Here is a 27,517-nt window from a genome sequence, read left to right as displayed (position 1 = left end):
AAACGACAGCAACTTGTCTGTTCCCCTTCCCCCAATTCCCCAGCACTGTTCCCATCCCCCCAATTCCCCAATAAAAATCTTAAAAAAAAAAAAAAAAAGAATTCTTACATTCGAGTTCATACTAATAAAGTTTTAAAAGTTTCTAAAACCAATGATCAATTCCATCAGAGTTCTATTAAGATTGAGGAAAGATTTTATTAAGAGGTAAAACACGAGGGCTGGCCGAGTGGCTCAGTTGGTTAAGAGCTTGCTCAAGAGTTTGAACTCTGAGCAACAGTGGTTCGATGCCCAGCCCGAGCTCAGCTGCCGCTAAGCTGCCAATAGGTAGCAGGATGGCTCAGCTTAAAAAAAAAAGAGGTAAAACACAAAGTTTATGGCCATTTATTGCAATTCAAGCAAATGATACATTGATTTTTTTTTTCAAGTGTATAGTTATTTCACAGGAGTAGTTGGCTCAACCCATTGAACATAATGAAACTAGAACCCAAACAAGGTGTCCCTTTGTCAGCTAATTTTGGAGTGAAGGTTGCATCCATTTTTACTCTAAAATACTACAGTTAGAATATAAATACCTACTTCTTTTTGTTTTTGCTTAAGTATGTCTTCTTCATACTGTTTCTGCATCTCTTCTCGTTCCCGCGCCAGGCGAAGCTCCTCTTCCTGTTCTTCCTTCTTTCTTTGTTCTTCTTCCATCTGCTTCATCCTGCGCTTCTCTTCTACCTGAGCAGTGATGGCTTTCTACTCATAAACAATCACATAAATCATCGTCACAAATTAAAAAATCCACGATGCATTGGTTTGGTATTTCTAAGATAAGTTTATCAGTATACACAAAGCATTACAAATATGAGTAAAGCTAAAATGTCAAAATTTCCATGTATTTCTCCTATCTCCCACTTGTCAAGTTCTATAAGCTTTTTCTTTAACAAGAGGGCACTTAGAAGAAGAGAAAAAACTGAAGAAAAAAGTCTCCGTGCTTAGCATAGTGACTGGTAAGAAACAGATGCTCTACACTCATTAATGTCTGCTCACTTCAGTGATTAAGTGTAACATTATTAACTAAGCCAAATGATTCATGTATCAAAATTTTTAAAGAATTATTCAGACATGTAAGTTCCTTTAGTATTAGACTAAAATTAGCAGAGAATTTTAATCTTAGTCTCCTTTCTTACACTATCTTCTAGATTTCTTAATTGTAATTCTACTTTAATCCCTTATATACTTCCCAAATACCTAATTCTCATCCTGAATAGAATTCAGGAGAACTAAACTATCGAGGAAAATATCCAATACTAACTTAAGATTTAGTGCCATTTCATATACACAACCTATATGTTAAAGACCTTCTCTTCTGGAAGGCGGGTGGCTGTACTATACGATTCTGTCTGGTTCTCAGCATGAGTGTAATTCTAATACAATGCCAGTTGGAGTAAAGATCAGATTTATTGAGGGACTAGACAGGGCCCATGCTGTAAGTTTATACTGGAATTTTAATTTCCATTTAGGTATCTATTGGCCATGAATATTACTTACTAAGGCAAAGAATTAATGCAATACCTGATGTTCTAACTGTTTTTGTCGTCGCCTGTCTCGTTCTTCAATCTGAGCTGGGTCCAAAAGCGCAGTCATAGAACGGAGAAAGCTGGCAAGATAGACATATTAGCTATTTAAAACCCCCCAAATATGGGTTTAACAAGGTGCTACATCGTTTTTGTTTGGGATATATCTATTAATCATTTCTACTTCAAAGAAAAATACTAGACCTAAAACCAATTAAGATATAAATATAATAACAGTCCTAATAAAGCACATAAACTTTTTTAAACATCAATAGATACTGGAGAATGAACTTACTTTGTTTTCTGACTGTTTGCCACAGCCATATCTCCAACAGGTTTTGCTATATGCTCCTCTTCTGAAGGTTCAACCTGGCTTCCAGCTGTAGGCGTGTAAACACTGCTGATATCAGCCAGCTCCTGAGTGTCCGGAGAGACACAGAAGTACTCTGGTTGTTTGTGTGTTGACCGACAGGAGAGTTGAGACCGAGAACCAGGATAGCTCTTTAAAGAATCAAAATGCATTGCCCATCTGTCATGTTCCTCACCCTAATCAGGACAAATAAGAACTGCTAAGAATTTTTCCAATTGTTCTCACATATAAAATCCTAAATGACAATCAAACATGATTTCTAAGCCACCATACAGCAGAATATCATAAAAATTAACAAAACTGTATTCTGTATTGATTCCACATACATTTAGATAACTAGTTTGGAAAATATAAGAAATTCAAAGAACTAGGAAATTTCTAAAAAGTTATAAGAAGCTATGCAAAATCACATTTATTAAATGAATTCAACGAAAGGGTCACAAGAGCAAATATGGAATAACTGGAATACTCTAGTCTTGTCCAATCATTTCAGGGTATTTTTAAGTTTAAAATTAAAAGCTTCAACATTATTTTTTCCCTTTAAATCCATAAAACTTCATAAGCTACCTTTGAAGATATAATTTTTTCATCCATTTTTCTTTGCCGGTCATCTTCTATTTGCTTGTTCAACTCTTCAATCCATTTTCTCTGCTGTGCTTGTTTGACAGCACTGAAAGGGTGCTCTGGCAGTATTGCTTCCTAAATAACAATCATCAATGCCGTCTAAAGTTCAGCTCTCTTGTTCTAGCCACTTTATATTTACAACATTGCCAAAGAATTCACACAGATTTAATGTGGTAAGGCACTTATCTCTAAGAGGAACAATCATTTTAAACAAAAAATTTGAGTACTATACAAGAATTAAGCAGATATATTCTGATTTTCAGAATCATATTTGTAACATATCCTAAAAGAAGTATATAATAAGGATAGAATTAAGCATAAAGAAAATTTTCTAATCAAAAATGGAAAAATTCTTTCCCTAAAACAATTGTAAGATTTTCAAAATTCTATCCTAATATAGTCTCATTTAGACTTTGAAAGGAATTACACTGATAATTTAAAATAGAAGAATATTATTTTACATTTGGCTTCAGAATATAAAAAAAATATTGCCTTTGGGCCTAGACAAAGGAGGACATAAGAGACCAGAGACGTTCTCTATTGAATCATGTCTTTCTAGGATACCCTTCCTCTTTTCCTTTTCTGCTGCTACAGCCCTATCAGAATCTATGACGTACCAATAAGAAAAACATATTGTGTTCAGATTAAGTCTTTGAATTCTAAGAAAAAAAAACAGTATCATAAAAATTTGTTGTTGCTTTAACTTATGAGAGTTTAGTATACTCTAACAAAAAGAAAAGAATGTATTTTACTCAAATTGTCCAGCAATGGAACAGCTAAGCAAAAAGCATTTTGTTATATGAAATAACTGCAGGACATAATTTTTAAAACATTAATAGTTTTATAGAATACAATGTCAATATACCTCAAAATGTTACTTTGTGCCCTCGTTTTTACCAGAAACAATAGCAAAGCTCATAGTTTAGAACAAATTGCTTTGATCAAAGGAAATATTTATACAAAAAGGAAAAATTTTAACATCTTAGGCGCGCCTACATATTTTAAACAGATTAAAAAAACATCATACTGGGCCGGCCGAGTGGCGCGATGGTTAAGAACTGGCTTGGGATGTCAGAGGGCCCCGTTTCGGATCCCACATATGAGGGCCAGTGACACTGCCCTCTACAGCTAAGATGCTGAACAACAGCTCAACCTGGAGCTGGGNCGGCAGCCCCTGTGGCAGTGGGTTGCCATGGGCTACCGTGTGTAGCCAGCAGCCAGCGTGAGCGGCCGTCCAGAAGCCGGTGACTGATCTGCCTCACCCGGGAAGAGCGCAATGATGGTGCCAACTTGGGCCAGTGAAACAATGTCCTCCACAACTAGATTGAAGAACAAAATGACAGCAACTTGTCTTCTCCTTCCCCCAATTCCCCAGCACTGTTCCCATCCCACCAATTCCCCAATAAAAATCTTTATAAAAAAAAATCATATTTATTTAAGCCTAAAAGAACCACTTCAAAAGGAGCATTATCTTCAGGAAATGATTTAACAATTCTTCTATCTTTAGGAATGTTATTTTAGAGGTCAAAATTGAAAACAAAAAAACTCCTTGCAAGAAATTCTCAACAATGGCACTCTATCATCTTAAAATTCTGTAATTTGTTTCTTAAGTCTGATATAACCAGATCTGGTTTCAAATTTTAGTGGTGTTGCAAATTATTCAGCACAAGTCAAAATTACCCTAAAAAAATTCTTAAAATCCTTCACAAAATATTATATATATATATATATATATATATATTTTTTTTTTTTTTTTTACAACCCTGTGGGAAATTTAATACTCAGTTCTCTCAATTCACTCTTCAATTTCTCACTCAAGGATGTCCTCCTATAAAGCCATTACCACTCACTTGCTTGCCATCTGAATAATTCATTTCATTTCTCTGACTAAAAAACCCTTTATTCTTACTTTCTTTTTCACAAGTTTCCCCCAATGTGCATTAAGTTATAGGAATGAAAGTTTAAGTATTTGCGGGGTCGGGAGAGGTGGTAGGTAGAATCGAATCTCTTTTTTGGTTACTGAACTCATTTCATTTATTTTAAGCTGAGTAAGGCAAATATGTGTATAATGCAAGGCACACTGTAACAAATCCATTTTGCCCATGGTCTAGCACTGTGGCAGTGGGCCCTAGACAAAGAAAGGCTTTTCTGGACCATGTGGTCACTAAGGATTCCGCGCAGGGAGCTTCAGACAAAGACATTCCTAGACCGCATGGCCATTAAGACTTCCGTGTTTAATATTCCCAAATTCCTACCTCACCCGGGAGCCAGTCAGGAACTGGCACAATGGCCACATGTCCTAATAATAAATCTTAGCTGCCAACCAGGAAACCTCAGGGTATATAGCCCCGAGTCTCGCCCGGGTCAGGCCTCAGCCTCTGGATGTAAATCCGCTGAGCTGGTGCCGGCATCAAGAAACGTTGCTTCCTGAGCCTTGGTGTCCTGTCTCTCTGTCTGAGTTTCCCGTAACATAATTGGGGGCACGCCCGGGAGGCGGAGGCGGTGATATTTTCCACCTCCCTTGTCCCCGAGGCCCAGCTCCCTTGGACAAAAGGGGACGCGAAATCTACTTGGCGCCAGCAGACCCTTGTCCATCAGTGGGGTCATCTCCCCTACTGGCCATGGGGGACTGACCCAGGAGCACAACAGAACCCAGAAGGCTATGGGAACCAGCTTCGGAGTGCCGCCCGACCAGACAGGTGAGGACCCAGGTCCCTAAGGTAGCCTGTCCATTAGCGGACAGAAGGGGAGACAGATCATCTCCCAGAGTAACCTGAGTACCTCAATTTCTGGGAGGAACCATGACTCCCAGGAACAGAGCGGCGGGCGGAAAATGAATCTGTTTGAGTCTGTGTGAATGAGACGCAGTCTTTCTGCGAAGTGAGTGTGGAGTCCCGATCTGCGGGTCCGTGGTGCACCTTATATGGCTTACGGTGGCATTGCTAAATTGTCTCGAATAGTTTAGTGATCTGAGTCGGGTGATTATACCAACCCACCAATTGCTAAGAGGCGCCTGAAACATCCTCGCTAGAGGAGTGGCCGGAGACAGACAAAGCGAATCTGAGTGATTGTGCGTTGCACCGATTTCAGGTGGTTGCCATGGGTGGGCGACAGAGTACTCAGACTCCATTAGGATGTATGTTAAAAAATTTTAAGAAGGGGTTCTCAGGGGATTATGGCACTGTGATGACCCCCCAAAAGCTCTGTATCTTCTGTGAGATTGACTGGCCATCATTCGGTGTTGAATGGCCAGCAGAGGGAAGCTTAGACAGAGACCTCACTAGGAAAGTCTACCTCGTTGTTACCGGCAGCCCTGGTCACCCCGACCAGTTCCCCTATATCGACTCGTGGGAGGCTATTGTACGTACTCGACCCCCTTGGTTGAGGCCCTCCCTGTTTGGAAAACCAGAGTAGTTCTTGTAGCCCAAGCTATGATCCCCTCCCAGAAGCCACCTAAGGACAAAACAGAAGGGCAAAAGCCGGTCTTGTCTTCAGACCCAGAGGAGATCCCGCCCCCCTATTCGCTTATATACCCACCTCTTCCACAGGCCTCTGAGCTGCCAGCCCAGCCCTCAGTACCGCCCTCACCGGCTCCACCTCCTCTGCCCACCACGCCAGCCCTGCCTCCAGTACCACCCTCGTCAGCCCCACCTTCTCCGCTCACCACCCCCTTCCCAAACCCTCCTGCTACGCCTCAGCCTCCAGTCCTGACACCATACGGGCCCACAGATAAGTGGCTGCAGACAAAGGGCCCTGAGACTGGCGCTCTCCAGCTCCTGCTATGGGAAACCAGAGGCCCCGTCTACTATGATCAGGAAGGCCAGATTCAGGGAGGCCGACACATGTTTGTGTACCAGCCCTTCTCAACCACCGACCTCTTAAATTGGAAAAATCATACCCATCATATACTGAAAAGCCGCAGGCTTTGACTGGCCTCCTTCAGTCAATCATTCAAACACATCGGCCCACCTGGGCTGATTGTCGCCAGCTCCTCCTAACTCTGTTCAACACCGAGGAATGCTGGCGAGTCACCTAGGGAGCTATAAAATGGCTGGAGGAACATGCCCCACCCAGGACCTTAAACATTCAAGTGTATGCCCAGAACCATTTCCCTGAGGAGGACCCCCAGTGGGACCCCAATGACGACCGGGACTTCCAGATGCTGGAACGGTATCAAGAAGCCCTTATATGAGGCCTAAAGGATGGTGGCAAAAAAAAAGCACCAATATAAACAAGATCACTTAGTCCTCCAGGGACATGAGGAGAGCCCAAGTCAATTTTATGAAAGACTCTGTGAGACATTCTGTCTCTACACTCTTTTTGACCCTGAGGCCCTTGAGAATCAGCGGATGGTCAATGCTGCTTTCGTCGGGCAGTCCCAGGGCGACATCCGGCGGAAGCTTCAGAAACTGGACGGATTTGCTGGCATGAATATCAGCCAGTTCCTCAAAGTGGCAACCAAAGTCTATGTCAATCATGACCAGGAGGCTCGTCGAGAGGCAGACTGGAAGATGAAGAAAAAGGTAGCGCAGCTTGCTGCTGCGCTTGTTGAAAGGGCTGTGACCCCAGGACAAAATGCCATCCCAAACCTGGGACTACCCTAGTGAGGGTGACGTCAAGGGGGGCCACACACCAGGAGGCCAAGCCTGGGACATGACCAATGTGCTTACTGCCACCAACATGGCCACTGGAAAAATGAATGTCCTCAGCTGTTGGGGAGGATGCCAACAGGTCCGAGTCCCCAAAGGCGGGGTCAAGTCACGGCCGTTACCAGACGCCCCAAAAGACGCCAGGCCCTTCTGGAGACGACTTCATCAGACTCGCTGGCATGGAAGAATACGGACAAGAGTAGGCCAGACCGGACTCCATCCAGCTAGGCCCCCAGGAGCCTATCCAAATGTTAAATGGGGGCCAACCCATTAACTTTATGGTTGACACAGGCGCTGAACATTCCATCGTGACACAGCCCATAGGCCCCCTCTCCCAAAAACAGGTCACCATCACTGGTGCCACGGGAGGACAGGTCTGTCGGCCCTTTTTGCAGCCTTGACAATGCACCCTTGGAGGCCAAGAAATTACTCATCAGTTCCTCTACCTGCCAGACTGCCCTGTAGCATTATTGGGGAGAGATCTACTAGAAAAGCTCCAGGCTCAAATCACCTTTAACCACAGTGGCAATGCTGAGCTAACATTGGGCAAATCAGGGGCTAAGATCATGTCCCTCACCATACCTCGGGAGGAAGAATGGCGACTCTTTGGCCTTGTAGAAGGTCTGAGAGGGACCCGAACTCCCCTTCTCAATACCAGGAGTTTGGGCAGAAGACAACCCACCGGGTCTGGCACGACATGCGGCCCCAGTAGTTGTAGAGCTAAAACCTGGGGCAGAAGTGGTGCGCCACAAGCAATACTACATCCCCCACAATGCACGAGTTGGCATCCAAAAACATTTGGACAGACTCCTAAAATATGGGATTCTTCGTCCCTGTCAGTCACCTTGGAACAAGCCTCTGCTTCCGGTCCAAAAGCAGGGAACTGAAGATCTCCATACAGGGCCTGAGAGCAGTAAACCAAGCAATGGTTACTCTACACCCAGTTGTCCCCAATCCATACACTCTTCTGGGCCTCATCCCAGCTGAAGCAACCCACTTCACCTGCCTAGACCTCAAGGACGCCTTCTTCTGTATTTGTCTGGCCCCACAGAGCCAGCCACTCTTCACCTTCCAGTGGGAAAACCCTGAAAACGGGGACAAAGGTCAGCTAACATGGACAAGGTTACCACAGGGCTTCAAGACCTCCCCAACCATTTTCAGGGCCGCCTTGGCTTCAGACCTAAAGCCCTTTCCAGCCAGCCAAACTGGTTGTGTACTGCTCCAATATGTAGACGACCTCTTACTAGCCGGGAAGAGCTACAATGACTGCATGCAAGGGTACATATCACGTCCTTAAACTTTTGTGGGAAGCAGGCTACAAGGTCTCCAAGAAAAAGGCTCAGATATGCCAAGACAGGATAAAATACCTTGGTTTCCACCTGTCACAAGGACAACGCCAGCTCGGCCCAGAAAGGAAGCAGGCCGTATGTACCATCCCGGTCCCCACCACTCAGAAACAGGTCTGCGAATTCTTAGGGGCGGCAGGCTTCTGTAGGATCTAGATCCCCAACTTCTCCACTATGGCCAAACCCCTTTATGAAACCACAAAGCGGGGTGAATGTGAACCTTTCCTGTGGGAGTCTCCACAACAGAAAGCTTTTAATGAGCTTAAACGGGCTCTCACTCATGCCCCTGGCCTAGGACTCCTGGACATCACCAAGCCTTTCTTCCTCTACATACATGAATGCACAGGAATGGCAGTAGGGGTCCTTACCCAACATCTAGGGGATTGGCACTGGCCAGTAGCCTACTTCTCAAAACAACTTGACTCAGTGGCATTAGGATGGCCACCTTGCCTGAGAGCACTTGCAGCAATGGTCCTCCTCGTGTCTGAGGCTGACAAGCTGACCCTGGGTCAGGAATTAACTGTCCGGGCTCCGCACTCAGTTCAAGCCCTGTTAGATGATAAGGGACACTATTGGCTTACCAACTCCCGGATAGCCAAGTACCAAGGGCTACTGTGTGAAAACCCACGAATCCACCTTGAGATAGTATGGACCTTAAACCCGGCCACTTTACTGCCGTATGGCCTGGCCCCCAGACCATGACTGCATCAAAGTCATGGACGAAGTGTTCTCCAGTAGGTTGGACCTGACTGACCAGCCTCTTAAGATCCCGATGTAGAATACTACACTGATGGTAGCAGCTCCGTCCAGGGAAACAGACGGTTTGCTGGATACACTGTGGTAACACCATCATTGAAGCAAAACCCCTCCCACAGGGGACCTCGGCACAAAAGGTGGAGCTTGTCGCCCTGAGTAGGGCCCTTCAGCTAGCAGCTGGGGTAAGAGCCAATATTTATACTGACTCTAAGTATGCCTTCACTACCTTCCATGTTCATGGGGCTTTATATAAAGAAATGGGATTAATCGATTCAGGAGGGAAGGAAATTAAATATGGACAAGAGATTCTAGATCTCCTAGAAGCAGTATGAGCACCCAAAAGGGTAGCAGCATACACTGCTGAAGCCACCAAAAGGGTGACACCATCATAGCCCAGGGCAATTGCAAGGCAGACCAAGCAGCCAAGTTAGCTGCAGCAGAAGAAACCCTTGAACCTCCAATGTTAACAGTCTCCCTCTTTCCCAGCCCTTTAGCCGAATGGGATCCCAAATATTCCCACCAAGAAGAGGCCTGGTTCAAGACTGAAGGGAGAAGCCGTCTCCGTAACGGATGGTGGAAATTTTGAGATGGCCGCATTGTCATACCAGGGACCCTAGCCCCAGCTTTTGTCAAGCAGTTCCACCAACGGACCCACTTTGGTCGGAATGCCCTAGCAATGACCCTCGATAGGTACTTCTTTTATTTATTTATTTATTATTATTTTTTAAGCTGAGCCATCCTGCTACCTGTTGGCAGCTCAGCGGCTGCTCAGCTCAGGCTGGACTTGAACCGCTGTTGCTCAGAGCTCAAACTCTTGAGTGAGCTCTTAACCAACTGAGCCACTCAGCCAGCCCAATAGGTACTTCTACGTATCCCAACTCTCCAGTATCTTGCGAATAGTCTGTGAACAGTGCCTTGTTTGTGCTCGCAACAACCCAAGTCAAGGACAGATCCTACCCCCAGGAGTCCAACACACTGGCGATGCCCCATTTGAAAATCTCACAATAGATTTCACTGAGATGCCACACTCCAGGCGTCTTAGATATCTCTTAGTGTTTGTATGCACCTACTCGGGTGGGTGGAAGCCTTCTCCACCCAGACAGAAAAGGCACGGGAAGTCGCCCGCTATTGCTACAGGAAATAATCCCTTGCTTTGGGCTGCCACTCTCAATAGGCTCTGACAACGGCCCTGCCTTCGTGGCCGAAGTAATCCAGCTCTTAGCCAAGCTCCTCTGCATCACTTGGAAGCTGCATACTGCCTACCACCCACAGATCTCAGGACAAGTAGAATGCATGAATCAGACCCTCAAGTCCCACCTGAAGAAACTGTGCCAAGAGACACACCTCCGTTGGGACAAGGCCCTTCCAATAGCGCTCCTGAGGATACGCTCAGCTCCTAACAAGAAGACGGGCCTTTCCCCTTATGAGGTCATATATGGAAGGCCACCTCCACTCATTAGAGGCCTTTGAGGGGACCTTAAAAAAATAGGAGACCTAACCTTAAGACAACAGCTTGAGATGTTAGGGTCTACCCTACAGAACCTCAACCAATGGGTACAGGAGAGGCTCCCGATTAGCTTAACAACTGAAGTTCATCCCTTTAAGCCTGGGGATTCAGCTTGGGTTAAGGAATGGAACCTCCAGCCCTTAAAACCCCTGTGGAGGGGCCCTTTACTGTCATTTTGTCTACCCCCACGGCAGTTAAGGTTGCAGAGATCACTCCATGGATATGCCACAGCAGATTAAAACCTGCAGCTGCTAGCTGGGACTGCACCTCTGACTCCTCCAAGCCCCTCAAGATCACTCTCCAGAGGAAGATGGCCAGCGGTGTTAACCGGTCCTTAGAAGATCACCAGCCCCGCTTTGCTCACACTGGAAGCTGATCAATCTATACACGGCTGAAGCTTGAGGAATTCTTCCTTACAAGACGCTTATCCCAAGGACTCTAATCCTTACCCTCACCATTTTGTTCCCAGTCAGGAACAGTATCACTACCTCATGCTCTAAATCATGCTTCCAGTCCTTTCGGCTGGGAACAACATCTCAGGTAGCCTTGTCTCCTACACATACATGCCGGCCCCATGCTATCAGGGTAGAACTCCTCAGGCCTGTACCTATGCAGACAGATCCTACTGGTCCTGCCCCATTCCTCAAAGATCAATAGCCGGCTACAGAAGCCCAGGAGTTAAAAGAGCTAATCAGGTCGTTTGTTGGACCCGCCAAACCCACGTCGGATACTCCGATGGGGGAGGCGTCCAAGATCAGGCCCGAAAGGAGGCAGTACAGGGTATGGTTAAATGGCTTATCAACCAGACTGTCACAAAACCACCCTCCAATTGGCAGGTCCCAGGGCCCCAACTCTACAGACAACTCAAGGCTAAATTGGGTAAAACCTTGAGTTTTCCAACTCTAGGGAAAAACCTCTTTATTGACCTCGCTGAACACATAGCCCAGGAACTTAACGTCACGGGGTGCTGGGTGTGTGGAGGAGCACTCATGAGTGAAGACTGGCCATGGAAGGGAACTAGCCTAACTGTCCTTGACCTCCTCCAATGGAACCGCACCACAATCCGACCTTCACAGAAACGGCCCCTAGGGTGGGTTCTCTCCTCCGAAGTAATCAGAGAAGAATGTCTCAGCCGGACAGGCATGCCCTACACCCAGTGGGTGGGAGACACCCCATGCAGGAGAGTCCAGAACCTAACTGGCTCATCTCTCAGCTGGTGGCCAAAAGCCCAGACCTGGTATTGGAGCCCTATAGATACATATAGATATATGTTCCCTCTTAGATACTAGCTCTTCCATTGCCAACTGCACCTTTCTTAATGGCACCGGTAGCCCCTTCCATGCACTCCGGGCCTTTAGTACTATATGGGATAACTTAAACTCCACCCTAAGCACCCACTGGGCAGCACCCGATGGCTTATTCTGGATCTGCGGCAAACGAGCATACTCCCATCTCCCCTCTAACTGGACCGGGAGCTGTACACTTGGTATAATCCAGCCTGGTTTCTTCCTCCTTCCTATCCAAACTGGCCAAGAGCTAGGTGTCCCCTTATACCAGGATTTGCAGATAAAGCCCAAAAGGTCCCTCGATATGGGGGGGCTTCAAGCCTGGGGGGAAGATGACTGGCCTCCCCAGTGGATCATCCAAAATTATAGCCCAGCTACTTGGGCTCAAGATGAGAGTTGGGGATACCGTACCCCCATTTACATGCTCAACCGTATTCTCAGATTACAGGCTGTTCTAGAAATGATTGCCAACGAAACTGCAACAGCTTTAGAGCTCCTCACTGCCCAACAGACCCAGATGCGGGCCGCTATTTATCAAAACCACCTAGCACTGGACTACTTACTAGCTGAAAGGTGGCGTCTGTGGCAAATTTAATCAGTCAGACTGTTCTCTACAGATTGACGACACTGGCAAAGCTGTCTCCACTATCACCATGAATATTAGAAAACTTGCCCATGTCCCAGTTCAAAAATGGTCAGGATGGGACCCCGAGAGCCTATTTGGAGGATGGTTCTCCACCCTCAGGGGATTTAAGGCGTTAATTGGAATCATCTTCCTGCTCCTTGGGGCATGCCTCCTTTTACCCTGTGTTCTCTCCCTTGTCATTCGCTCTCCTCTTCCCTCATAGAGACCATTGTAGAACGTAAGACTGCCACTAAGGTCCTCATGTTATGGAAGTACCAACCCCTAGGCCAGCAGCCTGTCGAAGGAGATGATGCTCTCTAACCCACGTATGGGTTCGAGCATCAAAGGGGAGAATGTGGCAGGGGGCCCTAGACAAAGGCCTTCCCAGACCATGTGGTCACTAAGGATTCTGCACTGAAACAGGGAACTTCAGACAAAGACATTCCTAGACCGCATGGCCATTAAGACTTCCGTGTTTAATATTCCCTAATCCCTACCTCACCTGGGAGCCAGTCAGGAACTGGCACAATGGCCACATGTCCTAATAATAAATCTTAGCTGCCAACCTGGAAACCTCAGGGTACATAGCCCCAAACCCCGCCCGGTTTGGGCCTCAGCCTCTGGATGTAAATCCACTGAGCCGGTGCCAGCATCAATAAACATTGCTTCCTGAGCCTTGGTGTCCTGTCTCTCTGACCAAGTTTCCCGCAACAGTACCTCCCTTCCCTTAATTCCTCCACACCATTAAGGAAAGAACACTCTCTCCTCAGGTTCACTCATACTTTTTCACTTTATCTCCCTCATATTATTGACCTGAGACTTTCCTTCCCCTCCATAAAAACTCCTTTTCTAAACATCCATTTTGAGGCTATTCTCAAGTGACAGCCTTAAGTCAAAACTTATTTTCGTAGGTACTCACTACACCCTTCCCCACAAATACATCCTGATGTTGAGCCCTAATCTAATTCTTTAGCTACCATCAACTTATTCTACGTTAGGGAGTGTTAAGTCTTATTCCTAACACAAATGTTGTATGAATGTCAGCTGCTAAATCAGAACTAAAAGTAGAGGGCTTTTCAAATGGTCCACTACAGATGCCTGGTTCTGTTTAATTCTCCCCTTAAAGCAGTCTTTTAAAATGCAGCTTTGGGAAAGAACACGCTGGTGCTTTTGCCACGGCCCAGGGCAGCCCTGCTTGCCAGTCCAAACACCAAGTGCCGCCTCATTCTAGGTATTGCCCGCTTACCTATCTTGTCCACTCACCAAGCAGAAAAGGCGAAATTCAAGTGGGTGGTGATTGGTCTCAGGACACTGGGTCAGAAAAAAGAGGATCTTCCGAGAGGAAGAGCAGCAAAACAAAGAGCTGAAATCGCTGTTTGTGGGGTGGAGGGGTTCTCTGACCTTGAAAATCACTTAAAAACCCTCTGGAACCAGAGGTACTATAGAGGTATGCATATGGCTAGAAATCCTGGTTTTCGTGTACTTACAGGCCATATATCCTCTTTGGAGCCACGTCTGTTAGTCTTTTGCCTATTTTTAAAAATTGAGTTGTTTTCTTATAATTTGGGTTTTGTTTTGTTTTTTAAAGATGTATTCTAGATACAATTCCTTTATCAGATAGGTAATTTACAAATATCTTCTCTATATTTTATAATCTAACAGTAACCTTTAAAGAGCTGAACTTCTGATTAAGGGGATTTTATTAACATTTTGCTTTGATAGATATAGTCTGTTGTCTTATTGCAGGCTTTTAGAATTTTTCTTTCATATTAAATTTCAGTTTAGTAAGTGGAGATGGGATTTTCCTTATTCTTTTTGGTGCTCTATGGCCCTTTAAATCTGACATCAGTCTTTTTTTCATTCTGGGAACCTGATCTCAATTACTTTTTCAAATATTTCCTTTCTCCATTTTGCCCCTCTTGTTTGAGCTGCCTATTAATCTAAATGCCAGCATTTCTTTTTTTATTCTTATATTGCCTTAAAATTTTTTCCCCTACTTGTCCTTTTTTCCTTTTAAGACGTTTTCTAAATATAATTTTCCAATTATTTATTCACTCTGTAGCTATATAATTTCTATTTCTCATCTACTGTATTTTTTACTTTAACATTGCTGTTTCACACCTAAACTTTCTGCTTGGTTTTATTTCCTGTTCTCATTGCTAATGCTTTCTCTTACTACTTTTATTATATGCATTAGACTAAATTTATTGATTCATCAGTCCTGACATTTTTGCTTTTGTTGGAATCTGATACCCACCATGTATTCTTTCCTTTAAGTAGTTGTCTTCTTCCAATGTTTTGTTATTTGCATGACTTTATTTTTTTCCTGGCATTATCAAACAAACTTGTGCAGCAATGAACAACCAATAAACTCAGTGGGTATAGATAGTGGAGAGCAGACTAGCCCTAGGGGGGAAAGTTTAGGCATTAAAATACAATCACTCCCCACCCTTCAAAACAACTCGTTAGGTCAGTTTCTTTTTTGGAAACACTCCCTAGGTTGTAATTATAAATCAGCAGCCAGGTGAGTTGGGAGCAGGGAGGGACAAAGTCGTCTTCACCTGATTTTCCCAGTTCCTCCCAAGAATTAAGATTTAAGGGCCGGCCGAGTGGCAAGTTGGTTAAGAGCTGGCTTGGGACGCCAGAGGACCCTGGTTCGGATCCCACATATGAGGGCCAGTGACACTGCCCTCTACAGCTAAGATACTGAACAACAGCTCAACCTGGAGCTGGGCTGCCGTGAGTTGCCGGCGACGGCGTAGGCTGCAGCCCCTGCTGCAGTGGGTTGCCATGGGCTACCGAGTGTAGCCAGCAGCCAGCGTGAGTGGCCGTCCAGAAGCCAGCGACTGATCTGCCTCGCACAGGAAGAGCGCAATGATGGTGCCAACTTGGGCCAGTGAAGCAACATCCTCCACAACTAGACTGAAGAACAAAAGGACAGCAACTTGTCTGTTCCTCTTCCCCTGATTCCCAAAGCTGTTCCCCTCCCCCAAATCTCCAATAAAAATCTTAAAAAAAAGGACAGATGCTTTTGTTAACACACACACACACACACACACACACACACACACACACACAACTGGTTATTTATTTAGAAATAAAGTCACCTCAAATGGTTAATTCTTTATTTGTATTAATGACCATTACTACAGATTACTCCCAGGTAATAAAAGACCTAAAAAACCTTGCAAATTAAGCAATAATAAACAATATACTAACATTTCAACCTAAATTTTGGTAATTGTAAATAATATTTTTAGTATTAAAAATTCTTCAATCCTAATGTTGAAAAGTAAATAAGCTAAAGGATGCTCACCAACTTAACAAAGTTTTGGTGTAGTTTTCAGTAGTATCTACAGGTATCAATTTCTAAACTTCACACTTAAAATTATCACCCAGAAATACATATTTTTCCAAAATGGCTTCTATCAAAACTAATTTATTGCTTTTTAATAGTCAGTCTAAGTGTTTTGGGAACGTGGAAAAATACAATTCAGATTTCATTCCTTTTGTTAATGTAAAATTATCAAGACTACAAAACCGATGTAGGCAAGTCAGCCCTATATGGAGTGAAACAAACAGCCCTGTAAACAATCTAATGTGGAGGGTCCTATAAGAAATCTACCAGTACTGAATAAAAAGGTCTACCATCGGAATCATCATCCTTTTAGGTTACTGTATTATTTTCAGAAGACATTTGTTAAAATATAAATGCACAGTAGGAAGAAGGATTGTGTGTGTAAAAAAGAAATAGTTAATAACTTCTTAAAATTTAAGGAACATAATGCACTCAATAAAAATTAACTGGTAATTTAAAAAAAAAAGAGGAGTACTTAGATTCACTCCTTCAAAGAAAATAGGTTATACAGTGGTCAAGTACTAGAGGGCATCCATATTCAAGTAATGAGACTTAGGACTTACCTCTAAAATCTGACTAGCTCTAGACAGTGAGTGCCCATCAGCCTGGACCACCGTTACCTGACTGGGAGACTGTGATAGAATGCTGGAAACACTAGCAGTAGTCTAAAAACAAAAACAGAAAAACAAGGGCACTTTTTTCCTTGTCTAATATTAAAAATATTAAAAATAGGCACAACCTGAGGGACACCTGGTATGTACGTAAGTTTCATTTGTTAACCCTGTAGTGGATACCACATGGTTAGTGGTAGAATTTTGTGGTCATCTAAAAAATTGCAGAGATCTTTATAGGAGTCCAAAGGAGATACCTGGGGCCTGTACACTCACCTACCAACATAGTAAGACAATTTCCAGAATGCAAACAGAGGCTAGTTGAGGTCATAATTAAATTCAAAATAACATTGTTTCCAAATACCATATGAAAAGTAAGTTTTCTAAAAAACAAATAAGCTTTATGATGTGAACATGGCTTAACATTAAAAACTGCAATTACGATGTCTTATAGGGCCGGCCCAGTGGCTCAGCTGGTTAGAGCTCGCTTGGGAGCGCCAGCTCTGAGCAGCAGGGCTGCGTTTCGGATCCCACATTGAGGGCCAGTGACGCTGGCCCTCTAGAGCTAAGATGAAGAGCAACAGCTCGACCTGGAGCTAGGCTGCTGTGAGTCGACGGCGACGGCGTAGGCTGCAGCAGGGCTGCAGTGGGCTGCCGTGAGCTACATGAGTGGCTGGCAGCCAGCGTGAGCGGCCGGCAGCCGGTGTGAGCTGCTGGGAGCTGCTGTGAGCGGCCAACCAATGACCGGCAACCGATCTGCCTCACCCAGGAAGAGCACAATGATCATACCAATGTGGGCCAGTGAAGTGAAGTCCTCCACAACTAGACTGAAGAACAAAAACAGCAATTTGTCTACCTGTCTGTTCTCCTTCCCTGATTCCCCAATGCTGTTCCCCTCCCCCCAATTCCCCAATAAAATCTTTTAAAAAAAAAAGTCTTATAGTCCATAAATGCTTAAATAGCATTTATCTTACCTTAGATTGGTCAATAATTTGAAGTTTTTCCCATGCTACTTTATCACTTTCAGATGTTTTCCAAGGATTATTCCATTTTTCAGAAGCTTCTTTTTCTTTCTTCTTTAAAGCAACCTGTTCATCTGTAAATAATGTCCTTTTTTAAAAAATGTACAAAAACTGTAAAAAAAATCACGTAAACAAATCATGACCTTCTTAAAGAGTACAGATTCCTACACAGATCAGAACTGTTTTTTAGATAGGCGGTTAACGCACAAGACAGAGAAGAATTTTAAGGGATATGGAATAAAAGAAAACATTTAATCAAAACCAAAATATGGCACCAATGGATGTAAAAATGTTTAGTACAATTATCAATAAAGAGCAATTTTTTCTGAACGTATTTTTTATTAGGCTAATTATTCTGAGATTCTACTTTTCTATAATGTTTATTCAGTTACTACTAAATAGGTTTAAAAGCTACCACTGTGGATTCAGAAAACCATGGGGGTCAAATCAAGTTCAACCACTTCCCAGTTATGTGACTGTGGGAAAACTGCTATTCACCTCTCTAAACCTGTTTGTTCTTCTGTAAAATGAGAGTAATAATAGTGCCTTTTCAGTATAGGGCCTAGCACAAAGTAAATATTTAATAAACATCAACCATTCTCATTCATAACTGTGGAATAGTGAAAAACAAAATCTTGTCTTACAGACTAATATAAAAGAATTAGGCCCCAAATCATCAGTAGTTCTTAAAAATTGAGATAAATAAATTTAAATTCCAAGAAAATTAATGAAAGCATAACTTTAACAAAGAGAGATGTGCTTTCTAACAGTATCAAGAAAAAGAAAGTAAATTATATTTTTTTAAGATAATAATTAAAGCATAAAACACTTCAGTCATTTCCAAGTAGCTCCATCTTACTTCAGAAGTTTGGTATTATATTTTGATAAGCTAAATTTGTACTGAAAGAAAATATTTAAAGCTGAAATTATGATATAAACACATATCAGATCTCTAAACCTTCTTACAATGCTACCATATTTTTAATTTCTCCATTCTTCTGTTACCTTCACTTCCAATATCAATTCATTCCCTATTTCTTTTGCTCATCTCTTTTTCTAGGTCACCTGTCCCACCAGGGTTATGACTGCCTCACAGGACTTACCAGCTTAGTGGAAGGTGAAGCCCACCTTAATGCTCTTAGTAAAGCTATTCCTAAGGACTACAACTGTTACTTCATTTTCCAAACTCTGGACCCTACGTCTAGTCCAAGAAGTAACACGAGTTTCTTAGTTATTATCAATATTTTAAGACCCTAACAGAAATTATAAGTTTTTCTGTTACATGTTCTACAGGCTGACAAAAAGCAATAAGCTTGCTTTTGTATGGAATATACTGATATCATATTGATGATTCATTAAAACATTTTGATTATTTTAAAAAATGAACTCAAATATTTTTAAATAAAACCATCTTTAAACCCATAGGATTTCTGTAATGGAAAAATAGGATAATGGATTCTCAGGAAATGATGAAAGTTTAGACATGTTTGTTTGAGCTCCAGGAGTTCCAAAATGATACTAATCGTCTCAGGCTTTGGGTGCACACCACAGAGTGCCAAATAACGATAAAGGGAACGTGAAACCACAAATCTTCTAATGCATTTGCAGAGAACTACTCTAGATGGCAAATATTATAAGACTTTTGATAATATCATACTGAAAGATGTATTTCATCCTCAACATATATCCCATAAGCCAACAGAAGTGTAATAAAAGATGTAACAACTACCTACCAAGCTCTTTCCGCCACTGGGCTTTTTTTGCTTCCAACAAACTTCTATCACGTTCTCTTTCCCCCAGAGTACTGAATATGTCAGCTGGTTTCCATACATTCTCTCTAAGACAAAGCACAAAAAATAACAGAACCTTTACTATACGTTTCTATACAACTTAACTCCATAAATATTAAGCAATAAACTTTTAACTAGCTCTTAATCTTCAGAGTAAACATTTCACATGGAAGTCAAGGAAAAGCAAAACCATATTTGTAAGATGACCCCACAAAACAGATATGAGTTACATACATGGCAATTTTCTGTTCATACTGCTTAGATGTCTCCTGATTTTTATTTAAAACAGATTTATTTTCATCTTGGTCATATGAAACAGCCTCAGTTTTTTCAAGTAGTACCATAATGTTCTCGTCCTTTGGCTGATTAGGAATACTGTTTAAATGTAGACTGTCTTGACCTGGGAGGTAAAAATAAATGCTTTAAAATCAACATTAAAATTATGTCTATTACAATACCTTATCTTGGCATAACTGCTATACAGTTTGAAAAATACTGCCTTCACATTACCTTATTACCTCTCACAGCAATCCTTGCAGTGGGTACTATGATTCCCTTTTTTTCAAAAAAGGAAACTGAGCCCCAGAGGTTAGATGGCCCAGATTTTATGGCCACAACCATAAAAATTCCTGTATCAAATAACAAATAAGCAACAAAAAAATAAACCTCCATTTACTCCTGCCAACAATAAATACTTTTATCAACAATATAAATGAAAACACAAATCACAACAGAATAAATGTTAAGAGTTTTACAAAAAACTCATTGCCTTGTCCTTATTTTCTCATTTAGTTGGAAATCAGTGAAAACTTTACCATGGACCGCCATGTCTATGCCCCCCAGCTATAATATCTATCTATTACAAATATTTCACACAGGGCTCGCGTGCTTGGCTCAACAGCTAGATTCTAATTTGCTACTTAATGTGCTAGTTCTCCTAATGAAGAGGAAGCATATCTAACATGCAGGTCATATAATTAGGCAAATTCTGCTTTTAATTTTGTTGATATTCTCTCATCCCTAACACGATTTTATTTTTTGTTCTCTGAGCTAGAATTCTAGCCTTAAAGACAAAATATAGCTCCCTCACTTTACAAAGAATAATCTAGACCAAGGGAAGGTAAATGACTCTAGTAGCATCAGCACCTTGGGAGCTACCTGACCCCCAAACCAGTTGTGGGCCTCTTTCTGGTGACTGTTAATTTTATTTTTATTTGGTTCACGATTGCCTAAGAAAATTTTAATATTTCTACTCATATACACAATTCCTTAGTTTAAAGTTGAAACAAGAAGACTTTTAAAAACGTAATACAATTATGACAGAAGGCACGTAACACTCTACAACTCCTTCCAAGTCTATGGTTACAAAGATAGTGCTGCCAATCCTTAGCATGGATTGAGAGTGTGGAAAAGCAAAATGTGAGGACCAGGAAAATCAACATTTTCAGCAACTCAAGCCAAATCTTCATAGTAAGGTTCCCTCAATTTTTACTAGCAATACTATGATTTTTAAAGAACATTTTATATAATTACTTTTAATATAAGTAAAGCCTCTTACATTCTAAAATAAGTTCAAGTGTTTTGTATTAAGATCCTTCCTAGAGTCCACTGAAACTAGGTTTCTTAAGGATATGGTACATGAGAATATTCTGAGCTTCAACCTTAAAACATGGTATATCATAACTATAAAAAAAAAGTAATTTTGCATAGGAATGTTGTTTAAAAGAATCATTATTTTTAAAAATTGTTACACATTAGAATTTGAGAGGCAGTTACATAAAATCCAATGAACCTAAAATTCTAAAACATTTTATATTCACAAAATTAACACGAATTAAAATTTTAGAAAAATCTTACTTGTTTCCTCCACCTTTCCATTTGTGGTCAGGGAAATAGATCCATTTCCTTGGTTTACAGTCATCAAAATCTGCTGTAGTTGGTCTTGTGTTAGACACACCAAACTACTCTTCACATTTTCACTTGTGACATATTTTTTACAAGGCTTCTGTTTAGGTACTACAGGTGTATTTATGGTGTTTCTAGTCTTCTGTATATTAGGGGTTGCAGGTGAAATTTCTTTCTGGATGTGAAGGCAGTCTTTATCTGCATACTGCTTGCATAAATCCTTAGTGGGTGAAAAAGTCATACTAGTCTTTTCATCTTTTGCCAGTGAAGTTTCTGAACCAATTCTCTTCTTTTGCAAACGTTTTTCACCCCTGATACAAGTATTTTGTGTTGATTTTAGAATGTATCCAGTTTGTTTTGTTCTTAAAGGACATTTTCCAATCTTGGTCTTATTTCCCATCTGTTAAAACACCAAAAATGTATTCTTTATAACAGTCCATGAAAAATCAACAATTATTTTTATATAATCTGTGATAAGGCATGCCTATAAACTTTTTTCCATTTTGCTAAAATATACATAAGAAACTAACATTTAACCTTTGCATAGCTTCATTTGAAAGCTTCATCAACAACTGGAAATTATGTTATTCAGAATAATGAAGAACACAGGAGAACTTTTATTCTAGTTATTATAGGACATCTCCATTCTACTCTCACGATTACAACATCCACATTACCTCTTTTCTTTAAAGGCATCTATAGACTCATAGGTTACTAGCCCTTACTCCTTGACTAACTTATTAGTTCGTTCGTCATCATCCCTCTCCTTAACTTAACTCCCGTCTTAATTATCGGTGCTTTCATATGCACATAGAGTATTCTTCCAATACCCTGGCCTCTCATTTCCTTGAACTCTACTCTTTTACACTTGTCCCCCATGCTGTTTCAGTTACTCATTTCCTTAGTAACATCTTATACTGACCTTGGAACTGTCCATAACTGCAATCCCTCCATAAACTCAATTTCAAGCACTGCACAAAGACCACCACCACTTCCTATCTTTTCCAGCTTAACTTTCTCTTATATTCCAATTCCAACCATTCTTTAACTCTGCTGGGAACTATTGGGTTGTTGGAACAGTCATGACGCATGTTTGCAACGAAAAACAGAAAAAATACACCATGACTTTTCCGACAACCCAATATAATCTGTTGATCCTACCCACCATCCCCTTGATCTTGCTTCCCTCCTTACCAATCTTATTTCCCTAATCAACCCAAATCATCATGGCCTTCCATTCTCAATTCCTCTGCTCTGTTACATTCACTTGGCAAATCCCAATCCTGGTAAAATATAACTTTTCACCTACTCTGCTTGCATCCAAGGAGAAAAACGCACAGTCACACTGCCTGGATTCATCTTAAACACATACCCAAGAAAAACAAATGGGCTCTTCATGCTAACTGGCGGTCACACATTTCTCAAGTTCATTTACTTGCACTCTTTTAGCAACAATTTCAACTTTCTCCTATGTCCCAAAACTTTCTTTCATACTCATTCTCAGCTGCGGACCTTGAGTATTTCACTGAAGATCTTATAGAGCATTCAGAAAACACTTCAAGTTTCCACCACCTAATCTGTACCAGCATCTGTCCTCACACAAACTGCTTGCCCTCCCTACGACTCGTACACATTCCCATAACCCTCTCTCAAGGAGCTCTAGCAATCTTTTGCTTTCTCCTGAGTCATCACTTTCTTTTCTGCTGGTTCACAAAATCTTTACCATCTTGAAAAATACTTGATCCCACTTTCTGCTCTAATCTGCTAGAATTCTATTCTAACCAAACTTTCACCTATACCACCCCACCAAAACTGCTCAAAGTCACCAATAATTTATACATTGCTAAATTCAATGACTGATTCGCAAATCGCCATCTGAGTAGATCTATTAACAGCATGTGACACCGTAGATTATTCCTACCATTTTGAAACAATTTCTCTACTTCAATTCCAGGACTCTACAATCACGGTTCTTCTTGCTGTTCCTTCTCAGTATTTGCTGGCTCCTCCTCCTCTCCCAGGCCTCTTAAAGTTAGAGTGCCTTGGGCTCAGTCCCAGAATCTCATCTTTAAATTCTCCCAATTCAGTTGGTAATTTCATTTACTCTTGTGGCTCTACATATTATCCATGTAGTAGCTGACAACTCCCAAACCTGTGTCTCCAGGATGTTTCTCCCCACTACATTCAGGTTCCATCTGCCTAGCCAACACTTCCACTGGGTTTCTAATAGACCCTTAAACTTAAGCATGTCCAAAACTGAATTCCTGAGCTCCCTCTTGCCCCTCAATAACTTCCCTCACCGTCTTTCCCATTTCAGTTACTCATGCCAAAATTTTTGGAGTGATCATTGAATATTCTCTCATATGCCTCATTTAACTTGTCATCAAACTTTGTTTTTGCTCCATCTTCAAAACACATCCGTAATCTGACACTCCTGATCATTTCTTGCCACCCTTCTGCCCCAAGCCATTAGATCTTACCTGCATCACTGAAAAGCCTTCTAACTGGTTTCCCTGCTTCTAGCCTTGCCCCTCAGTCTATACTCTCAACCCAGCAGCCAGTTATTACCTTAATATGTAAGTCATATCATGTCACTTTCTTCAAGTTTCCAATGGCTTCCCATCTTACTTGGAAGAAAAGCTAAACTTCTCACTCTGACCAAAAAAAGACCTAATACTCTGCATACCCTCTCCCCTGTCCCCATTATCTCATCTCATGTTCTATCTCTTAGCCTCCAGCCACATGGGCTTCTGGGTTATTCCTTGAATTCAACAAGCCCTCCAGTCTTAGGCCTTAGCATAGTCAATCCCTCTGCATGAGAAATTCTTCCTTCAGGTTCTACATGGCTCATTCACTCACCTCTTTCAAATATTTACTCCAATATCACCAGCCGAGTGGGGTCTTCTCTCACCACCCTATTTAAATCTGCAGTTTCCTGCTCCACCCTCACTCCCACCTCCCTACCATTCCCTGCTTTTCCCAAGGCTGCTGTGCCCCAAAAGTGACTGTGCCTCTTGCCTTTCTCTCCTTTATTTTTCTCTGTTGCATTTTTAGTCTTGTAGTATTCTATATTTATTTTGCCTATTGTCTGCCTATTCCTCCCCTCCCCTTTTTAAACTCCACAGAGCAGAGATTTTTGTCTGCTTTGTCACTGCTGTATTCCCAGTACCTGGAACAGTGAGTAGAACAGAGTACGTGTTCAGTAAATTTTTGTTGAATGACTGTCCTCAACTATGCCATTTTCAAGACTGAATTCTTTCTCTCTCTCCTCTCTCCCCCATATTAGCTCTCCTTTCCAAACTATCCCATTTCTTTGGCTCTGTAGTTCTCATCTCTCAGACCAGTAACCACGGAGTCATTTTTGATTCTTTATCCTCCGTTATAGTCTTCTTTAGCTTACCAGCAAGTACTCGTCATGGCTTCCTTCCAAATCATTTCTCACCATTTAAACGACAGTAAGCCTAAATTCAGGTTTTTGTTACATTACTAGATCACAGTCTATCTCAAATCTATTCCATTTAATCCACTGTACATTTCTGTAAACCCAACTAACCTAAAATAATTCAATAGTCTTTCAATCAATATTAAATGTTGCTTTTAAGTGCTCACCACTATGGGAAAAAGTGTCGGAGATGTAAAGTTGAATAAGACAAGATTCCTGCTGTCAACGAGTGTAGATGCCACATGGCTTTCATCTAGCTTATCATATCCCAACTTTATCTTTCAATAAATTATATAACACTTTGACCAATTAGCCAATCACATTTTGCCCGACTTTTCAAAACATACTGTGGAATCTGCCACAGGATTCCTTTATTATCCCACTCACCTTACCTACACCTTATCTGTTCCTGGCTTTAGGCTTTTGATAATACCAATACCATAATCTAAAATGTCTTTTTACCCTCCCATTCCTGTGGCTATTTTAATATAACTAACTCTATAATTGAGAAGTGGCAAACTCAAATACTTACTGTAAATTAAGCTGGGTGGGAACTAGGATAAACTAAAGAGCAGTTTTCCCACCCCAAGGAGGCAGACACCACTCAAAACCAGCCTGCACTGCCAAAAAGGAATCTGAGGGCCGGCCGAGTGGCTCAGTTGGTTAAGAGCTCGCTCAAGAGTTTGACCTCTGAGCAACAGTGGTTCGAGTCCCAGCCCAAGCTGAGCAGCCGCTGAGCCGCCAACAGGTGGCAGGATGGCTCAGCTAAAAAAAAGGAATCTGAGTCTACTTGTTAGATCATCCAATATTTCAAAAGAATCAAGAATACTAGATTTTACATTAAATATTCCAATTTTTAGACATCGGCAATTCATTCTAGTTTTTGAAAACCATTGTGTGGATTAAGCAAATTATCAGCAGACTGCAAACAGCTTGCACAGCTGAGATACCACCTCAGTGAGTCTCCAACTACTACAGCTCCTACTAATCTCACCCTCCTTTAATTTATACTGGCCTTTTCTGGGTCATTAACAGTTGAGCATTTCATTTCTCTAATAAGATTGTCACTCGAGCTAAGAAGTGTAGACTTTCTCTTGAAAGTCTCTCATTGCTGTCTCCTTCCTTCCATTCTGCTAGCCACCATACAAGTTCAGGACCTCATAAGACTCTCCCTGGACTACTGTAATTGACCTTTAAGTGGTCTCCCTGCTATGATGTCTTTCACAGAGCTGCCTGAAGCCTTACAACACAATTAAATCATATCTAGTCAGCTTTTCAAAAATTCTTTAACACTCCCTACATGCAAATCAAGTAAGTTCAAATGAGTACACATTTAAACTCTTCATGACTGTAATCCCACAAAGCTTTATGTTCTATACTTCCCCTAAGTGCATACTATTCCCCAAATTTTGCCCACTGTTTCCTGTGAGCTTCTTTACTTCTTTTACTATAAATATTTCCCTCATCTTTTAAGTTCTAATTAAAATGTCACCTCATTTATGAAGCTCCCTGGTCTTTTCAAGCCACAAAGAGCTGCTCTTTCCAATGTTTTCTCCTTTTTATAACCCTACTATGGCACACTTTTTATTCTACTTGTATTATATAGTTATTTACCTGACTGATACCTTCACTTCCAAGAAACAGGGACTAGGTTTTACTCTTTTCTTCCCTCTCACAGTCACAGAACTAATAAAGCCAATAAAAGAGCTCTACACACATACTGGAATTTTACAGCAGCAGTGAAACCTTGTTAAACAGAAACCTACTAATTGGAGCTCTAATTTAACTAGAATTATTTTGCCTCATAACACATTAGAAACAATATACAGAAAAGTTCTAAAAATATTTATTTAATAAAGAGGGAGTGGGAGATGACCTGTCATGAGGTCATTTCATACAATCAGCTAAACTCTGAATACTTTTTGTATTAATAGTTCAACGCCAGAGAAGAATAATGAAAGGAGGCAGTAAAAAATCATGAACAACCAAATAGATATTCAATTATGTTCAGGTTACTTAATAAGAAAAAGCAATCTAGCCCAAATAATTTCCCAAGTGTGTCTGGGATAAGATGAGTTTTAACAGATTAAAAATTCTAGGTCATAAACATTTTTATGTAGCATGTTGCTCTTTTACCTAGTTTTAATTCTACCAATATTTTTTAAGATATAAAGAGAGTCCAATGCAGTTGCTGAATACTATCTGATTTCACAATTTTTATGAGGACATCCTTTAGTGTGTCACTAACTCCGATTCTCACATGCAGAAATACCTGTAGAATTTTTTTAATGTTTTATATCTCAAATAATTTGTGAGATAATTCTAAGAGTTTAGAATTCATAAATTAGTCATGACATTGAATCATTAATATTTCATTTCTCTTCCTATAAGCTTAAGAAATAAGACTGGTAACCACCTTTACTTCACATTCATTACCACATATTAAAGAAACATGAAGTAGCGATTTTGATAGAATTAAGAAAGTACTCTTGGGCCGGCCGAGTGGCGCAATAGTTAGGAACTGGCTTGGGATGCCAGAGGGCCCCGGTTCGGATCCCACATATGAGGGCCAGCGACACTGCCCTCCACAGCTAAGATGCTGAACAACAGCTCAACCTGGAGCTGGGCTGCTGTGAGTCGCCCTTGAAGCCATAGGCTGCAACCCCT

At 41.6% G+C, this 27,517-nt stretch overlaps 1 protein-coding gene across 5 annotated transcripts in view; it reads right to left on the bottom strand.

The window, feature by feature from the left end:
* The window catches only part of CCDC66 (coiled-coil domain containing 66), a 56,513-nt gene that overhangs the window by 15,863 nt on the left and 13,133 nt on the right, over positions 1-27,517 (bottom strand). For 4 of the 5 annotated variants that reach the window (XM_019654337.1, XM_019654339.1, XM_019654338.1 and 1 more), the window contains 9 exons: positions 21,361-21,808; positions 19,738-19,903; positions 19,447-19,550; positions 17,666-17,787; positions 16,644-16,745; positions 2,497-2,628; positions 1,855-2,105; positions 1,558-1,642; positions 577-738 (listed from right to left, as the gene is read on the bottom strand). In XM_019654337.1, the coding sequence (XP_019509882.1) occupies positions 577-738; positions 1,558-1,642; positions 1,855-2,105; positions 2,497-2,628; positions 16,644-16,745; positions 17,666-17,787; positions 19,447-19,550; positions 19,738-19,903; positions 21,361-21,808 (1,572 nt within the window). The remainder of the gene's footprint in view (positions 1-576; positions 739-1,557; positions 1,643-1,854; positions 2,106-2,496; positions 2,629-16,643; positions 16,746-17,665; positions 17,788-19,446; positions 19,551-19,737; positions 19,904-21,360; positions 21,809-27,517) is intronic. The other variant, XM_019654341.1, reaches the window with a different exon arrangement.

Source organism: Hipposideros armiger, unplaced genomic scaffold (assembly GCF_001890085.2).
Source record: "Hipposideros armiger isolate ML-2016 unplaced genomic scaffold, ASM189008v1 scaffold_220, whole genome shotgun sequence".
Taxonomy (NCBI): Eukaryota; Metazoa; Chordata; class Mammalia; order Chiroptera; family Hipposideridae; genus Hipposideros; species Hipposideros armiger.
This window is presented reverse-complemented; position numbering and strand designations above follow the sequence as displayed.